Source organism: Panthera uncia (genome assembly GCF_023721935.1).
Source record: "Panthera uncia isolate 11264 chromosome D3 unlocalized genomic scaffold, Puncia_PCG_1.0 HiC_scaffold_8, whole genome shotgun sequence".
Classification (NCBI taxonomy): Eukaryota; Metazoa; Chordata; class Mammalia; order Carnivora; family Felidae; genus Panthera; species Panthera uncia.
Genome location: NW_026057586.1, coordinates 1,039,289 through 1,046,212, shown reverse-complemented (window position 1 = coordinate 1,046,212; position 6,924 = coordinate 1,039,289). Strand labels below are relative to the sequence as shown.

The window sequence follows — 6,924 nt, the reverse complement described above, 5'->3', positions numbered from 1 at the left end:
GGGTGGGACTTGAGGAGGCTGTTGGGGGGGTGACCACACAAGCTTTGCTCTTGGGCAGCAGTCCCGGGACCCGGTGCGGTCCCAAATGTGGTAGAACATGGCTTTTAAACACTCCCATAAGACACAAATAACAAATCCCGTCCAGAGGCCAGGCTTTGTCCTGGTTTTGTCTGTGGCTGCCAGCAGGGGCTGGGGGCATTTGGTGAGAAGCCTCTCGGCCTGACGGCCGGAGGAGAACAGCCCAGGGTAGTGCTCACGTTTTCAGGTGACCCCACCATACATGTTCCATGGAAGGTGAAGTGTGGACAGGACATTGGATGAGTGTTTGTAGAGAAACACGCCTCTTTCTGTCCACGTCACAGGCCTGTCCGGGCTCCGGAGTCCTCTTCAGAGACTCTGGAAAGCTCCCCACCTGGGGCTGCTCCTTAGGGCTGGGACGTGAGCCGCCTGAGGTCTCTGCTGGCCCCAGGTGCTGCCCCTTCCACGTTTGGGAGAAAGCCACCAAACAGGCCCAGTGAAGCAGGAGTGCAAAGACGGCGTTGCGGAGGCCAGGGGAGAGGACTGAGGGGCGGGACTGTGTGCCCTCCGAGCTCTGGAGCCTTCCTGGGTGGCCTTCGGACTTTGCACCTCGTGGGGGAGTTACCCCGTCAAGCTCATCAGCTGAAAGAAACTTCAGAACATATCGGCCGGTCTTGCTTTTTGTATTTCATAAAAAGAAATGTCACGCATTAAAGTATAAGCCGCTCAGAAAAGCCCACCCAACAATGTTTGGTGTCCCCAGACCGATGCTCAGAGAGGGGAACAGAAGCCCAGTTCCGAAACCGTCGTGCTGGGTGTCTGGGTGACACGTGGGAAGCGTAGGACAGGCACGCACCTGCCTCCGTGCCGGGCTTACTTGTGCCTGTCTCCGTGTCTCTCACGCAGGTGCACATGGGCACACACATGTGGAACAACGCCCCCGCGAGGCGTGGCCGCCGCCTGTCAGTGGAAAACCCCATGGCTCTGCTAGGTGGCGACGCTCTGAAGTTTTCGGAAATGTTCCAGAAGGATCTGGCAGCACGAGCGATGAACGTTGACCCCAGCTTCTGGAACCAGTATGCCGCGGCTATCACAAACGGTCTCGCCATGAAGAACAACGAGATCTCTGTCATCCAGAATGGCGGCATTCCCCAGCTCCCAGTAAGTCTCGGCGGAAGTGCTATCCCCCCCCTGGGTTCCCTGACCGCTGGGATGGACAAAGCGCGCACCGGCGGTAGTCCGCCCATTGTGAGTTTGGACAAAGCAAACTCGGAAACGGGAGCCAGCCGTCCGTTCACGAGGTTTATCGAGGATAACAAGGAGATTGGTATTAACTAGCTGTGTGCGCCGCCTGGCCCGTCCCTCCGTCCCACGCGCACCCCGTCAAGCGCGACCGTCAGGCTGTGCAGCCATGCGTCCGAGTTCTCCTTAACATTTTACCCGTAGTAGAAAATACGTTCACTGTGTGGCTGCTGGAAGGTTGTCTCGTAAGCTCTGCATGGTACTTCTTTCCACGGTGAGCTGGACTGTTCTTGGGGACCCTGTAACCTCCTAAATACGTTTAAGTCAAAAAGAAGTCCTTGTAAAACCGCCTTGGGAATGGAAAGGGCTCAGACCACACCCGGTCGGTTCCTCCCCGAACCTAATACCGTCCCCCCTCCCCCCCCCCACCAGAGGAGAAAGGGGTCGCCTGTGCTGTTCCAGCGACACTCACTCGAAGGTTTTGTTCGAATTAGTTAGAAACTTGAACTCTGTTTTTAGACTATTAACTGAAAGATGTGGTCCGGTACCCCCAGCGCTGTGTCTTACGGCACTGCCTTCGTCTGTAGTATTTATCATGTTAAGATTATGCGGGTAACAGATAATACGGCCCCAACTTTAAAGGAAGCTTTTGTACTGCAGAATACATCTGGCCATGTGATGATTTTTTTTTTAAAGCAGAATTTGTTTTACTATAAATAAGTGAGTTATTTCAATGCAGGCAATCGTGAAGTTACACTGGGAAAGACGGCATGCTCTCGTGTGCAAGCACCTGTCAGTGACCACGCTTTTCTTCGGTTTCTTTTCTTTTTTTTTTTAACTTAAATGTTTGTAGCTGCTATGTGGACAATTGTTCCCTAGTGTGGTCTGTAGCCCAGCGACTGGGAACAAGTTACAGACAAACGTCACCGTAAATTATTCACAACATTATAAGCAGTTGTGAGGAAATATTTCACGTTATCAAAGCTGTACAATAAAAAGGTAATGTTTGTATAATGTGGTTGCAAACTCTTAATTTATACTATTGCACTTTTAGTATTTTGTATTAGAGAGGTTTGTCTATGATTTGAAAACTTAAAAAGATGTAAAGTATTTTATAAATAGTACTTTGGTTTAAGGAAAATGAAAAACTGTTACAGTTTCTTGTTTTGTCTTAAGGTCAAACAACATGAGAAATCTGTGCCACTGAGACAGAAAAGCCACCAGGATTTGTCTGTTCCTCAGTCAACTAGGGCCTGCCACTTCCTAAATTAAAATGATTTATTTAACTTTTCTACGAAGCCCGTTGAAAAGCCTGACCACCCCTGACACAGCTTTGATGAATTAATCGTAGGCCCGTGGCACCGAAACGGCGGGAACTCACTTAGAGACTGCGTGGGTGCAATTTCAGTCTCTTCTCTTTTCTTCACACGCCCCGGACCAGATTTCCACCGCTCCCCGTGTGCAGTAAAGTGGGGAGAGATAGCAGAGGTCTGGCGGTGTCATTAGTCGTAACTGGGACGTTGTCTGAGTCCCGATTTATTTATTATCTTCTCAGATGAGAACAAAGCACAATGTCATCTAACTACTCAAAATCCAGCCTGAAGCTGCTGACGAGGTTTGAGTTGCTTGGCGCGAGGCAGGGCCCCGGGGCAGGGGGGGTGCTGGGCGGCGGGCGGGGGGAGCACCTGCGACGCCGCGGCCCGCCTTCTACCTCATTCTGTGCGTTGGGCGGCCTGTCCGGCCGCGTCCCTCCCGAGGTGTCGCGGGCGGCTGGGTGGCGCTGGGGTCGTGCGCCCCGAAGAAGGGACCGGACGGCAGTGACTTCCCGGCTAACGTGGAGAAGTAGGACGACGTTCCCAGCACGACAACAGCCATAGAGTCAGGTCGTGACCTTGAACAGAAACAGGTGCGAAGACTCCTCATCAGCAGACCGAGCTGTTTCTTCCCGTCGGATGGAGCGTGGTCCCCCCCTCCCCCCGCCCAGCTCTGCTTCCCGAGGCCAGAGGGGCCATCCCTTCTCGGGAGACGGGCGGGGGCCTCGGCCCGGCCACGTGGCACTACTGGCCTTCAGCGGTTGAATGTTTTTATTATTTACGTGTCCTCTTTGGTGTGAGTTTTGGGTTTTGGTTTTGGTTAGTAGTTGGTACTGTGTGATGCTCTCTCTTCTCCCAGAAGGATGTGTATATAACTTAAGGGAAAAGAAATGTAAAGTGTTGTAAATAAGATGGCTTGTGAAGGGACCGCGAGACGCGCCCCTGCGTCTTCAGGACCAGGCCGTCCCTCTCTGCGTGGTGAAGAGAGACACTATTTTTCTATTGCAGCACCATGTAGGGCCGGGGCCCCGGAGCCAGCCGGCGCTCTTACCAAGATCCAATATTTTTTATGATAAACCTGTGGCTCGACACATCTACTGATTGAAATGGATGTCTTAGTCTAGGTGACTATTTTTGTCATATGGAAATGAATAAAATGCAGGATGTAATCTTATCTCTGAATCGCGTTCCTTGATTATTCAAATGGAAACAAGTGGGACTTGAGGTTACGGTCATTAATGGTGGATGTATATCCGTGGTGTTTCTCCGAGGAAAGTCAACGAGGGTTGACAGCTTAGATCTGAGCAATAGCTAAATGTATCTCAACTGGTCTTGAAATTTTTATTTTTCACTTTTTTCTAAAATAAAAACGCAACCTCCTAATTGTGGATTTTTTTTTTACATCTGTGACGGAAGACGATGTGGTAGAAAACGCCTACCCGTTAGAGCCTTGGCGGTGGCCACAAATGACTACCCTCCCAACTGCCTTCCCACCCTCAACGCTCAGTGCCGGTGTTGGCTCTTCGGATCGCTTCAGAAATACGCGGCTGTGCATCGAACCACATTGTAGGCGCGGGAAGGAAGGGGTGCGCGGTTCACGATACCGTGTGTCCACCACCAGCACCTTCGTCCGTTAGCTCCCGAGGGAGGATGTCTTTACCATAAAGGAAGCTTTACCTCCCCGGTAACATTTGAGAAGACGTAAAACTTTAAATAATTTAACAGCTCCTGGTTTCAACAGGCATGATGCGTTTCTTTTTTCGATAACTACTGATACCTAGAAATAGTTTTTGCCTGGGAGGTGGGGGGTCCTTGCAAAGCACGGGTGAGGACGCTAACCACCGAACTAACGGCCCAGGTCAGCCTCCCAGCACAAAACCCTCCACCTTAGGGATGGACCCAGGCTGGTTTCAGTGCTGGGGTGGAGATTTTGAAACATGAGCCAAGTCAGACAGTAAATTCAGTTTGTGTTTTAAAATGGTGAAATAAAGGTTCCTGTATTTAAAATAATATAAATTACAATGCAGGGAAAACGTGATCTGCTTATTTTGAAAACATTTCTAGTGTAAAGCCGGGGGCGTTTCAGCTTAACAGGCCCGGTTTTCGCTTGCTCCTGACGTCAGCTCCACGTGGCGCAGACCGCGCGTCAGCCGTAAATGCCAACGATCCCTGAGAATTATTTATTTAAGTATATTCCTATTCTGGGTTCATTACGGGAACCAGTAACGTTTCAAACTAATTAAAAAGTATTGCTGAAGGGCTAAAAAGCAATTGTTTCTAAACTCTGCGCTGTTTAATTTTGTCCCCTCGGAAGCGAGAAGGCCGTGGCCCCCGCCTGCTGTTGCTTTGTGCGTGGCCGCCGCGGCCGGGCCCCGACCCCAGCTTCCCGGAGCCCCGACACACGTCAGGCCTATCTCCTCACTACCGGGCCGCGTGCGCGTCCCCAGCCCGACCACCTCCGGGTCGCCGTGTTTGTTGGCTGCCTGTCTGATGCCACGGAAGCCCGGAGGCCTCGCGGCTTTCCTCTGGTGCACACTTGGGGCAGCGTGATCGTGTCACATACGTGCAGCCCCGTGGCCGGCCTGTCACCTGGCGAGCATGCCGGGCCTTTTGTGTTAAAATCCTGATCTGGGTTGCTGATGACTGGTGCCGAGGTGGGAGCCGGCACTCGTTTCTTCCTCTGAAAGGCCTTCCCGCCGCCGCGCCTCGTGGAGAAACGCGCCCCGAGATGGTTCCGTTTAGCGGGTCGGTTGGCTGACCTCGGTCTACGGAACGTCCTGTACAAAGCGAGGGAGAACGTTAAATTCCCCTTGTCGTCTTCACCTCGCTGGGAAATACTGGCGTTACTTGAGCGTCCTTCCCGCAGGGAGGACGTTAAAATGCAACCGCCAGACACGGTTCCCGTGGTGGCGCTCACACCTTTGTCCCCAGTTGACAGGCGTGTGGCGTGTTGGCGCACCGGGCGGGGCCACGGCGAAGGGCACGGGGGCACCGGGCCGGGCCGGCCCTCACACCCTGCTCCCTTTTCTGTACGCAGGGTAGAATTTGGTGGCATTAAAACCCTCTCCAGTTCTAAAATCAGGGTGGTTTGTTTGTTGTCGTTTGGAAAGAACTACCACTAATGTTTAGCTTCCTTTTTCCTCCCCAAATTCACTAGGCAAGTCTACAGTGTTTAGAGAGAGAGAAGATACAAATGATTACCTGAGAACACAAATATGAAAACTCTACTATAAACAACTTTGCTAAAGAAAATCCGTGGAATCATTTGTGGACCATGAAAAAATGTGTTGGTATCTCTATTTTAAATCGTGGAATTTATTGAAGCTTTTTAAACTGCAACTATATTTAAGGTAAAATAAAGGCGAGCTCTGTGAACATCGTGATTACTGCGTTTCCTACGAAGAGAGTCTTTTCTAAATGATTAGCTTTTTGTCACATGTGTTGCCCACGCAGGTGCGCATATGGTTCCTCGTCAAGATTATATACGGATACACGTACCGTATACACATATACCGTGTGCGTATACACGTATTCAAAAGAGTATGCCATTTAAAGCAATGGTTGTTTCTTAACGGTTGTTTTTAGTAAAATATCAGAGAACGTGAACTATTCCCTTGGGTTTCCCTGTCCTAATTGTAACCATGTCTGCAGGTTTTGGTCTGACTTGGGAGTCGTCACAGGTTGTATTGACACGGCTCCGTTTGTGGATCCTCTGCTCGTGACTGAGTTCAGTGTTTGCCCGAGCGCTGGGTTACAGGGGGAGGAGAACCAGAACATGGGCGAGACGGGGGCAGACAGAGAGCTGGCGCTGGGTCCTGTTGTGCCCGTGCCCTCCGTGTCCCTGAGATGAAGGGACCCCAAGGCCCTGCCCTGCGGAGAGGAGCCGTGGCCTGCCCGTGAGTCACTCCCTGGGTATGATTCACATGTGGAAATAAACGTCTGATCTCAGGAGTTCCAAACATGATTATTCGTGAACACAGGGGTTCTGCAAACCCTCCAACCGCTCTCAAAGTTGGCACGATACACATAATTTTAAGTTATAGAATGACACATAAACTGGAATTTTCACAACCAGGCGTGAGTTATTTCCTTCAGTGGCTGTCCTGGCACTCCAGGTGGTCACTAATTCTGTTTATTTTCTTTCTAGCTTAATTTAAAGGACTTGTGAATTTTAATAACTTTAGGTTAGGTACATAATGTCTAATACAAAGGTCTTAACATTTCTACAACTAGCAGATTTTTTTTTTTATCACATGCAGGATACATGAAACATTTCCATTTTACTTTTCCTATTTGTTTTCTGAAGGACGATGTAAAAACAGCTCTTCTGACCTAGAATTACCCGGAAGAA

At 50.5% G+C, this 6,924-nt stretch overlaps 1 protein-coding gene across 1 annotated transcript in view; it reads left to right on the top strand.

Annotated features, from left to right (window-relative positions):
- Positions 1–3,956, top strand: part of SALL3 (spalt like transcription factor 3) — a 14,191-nt gene extending 10,235 nt beyond the window's left edge. The window contains exon 3 of the mRNA XM_049620251.1: positions 925–3,956. Coding sequence (XP_049476208.1) covers positions 925–1,356 — 432 coding nt within the window. The 3' untranslated portion in view covers positions 1,357–3,956. The remainder of the gene's footprint in view (positions 1–924) is intronic.
- Positions 3,957–6,924: the final 2,968 nt, after the last annotated feature.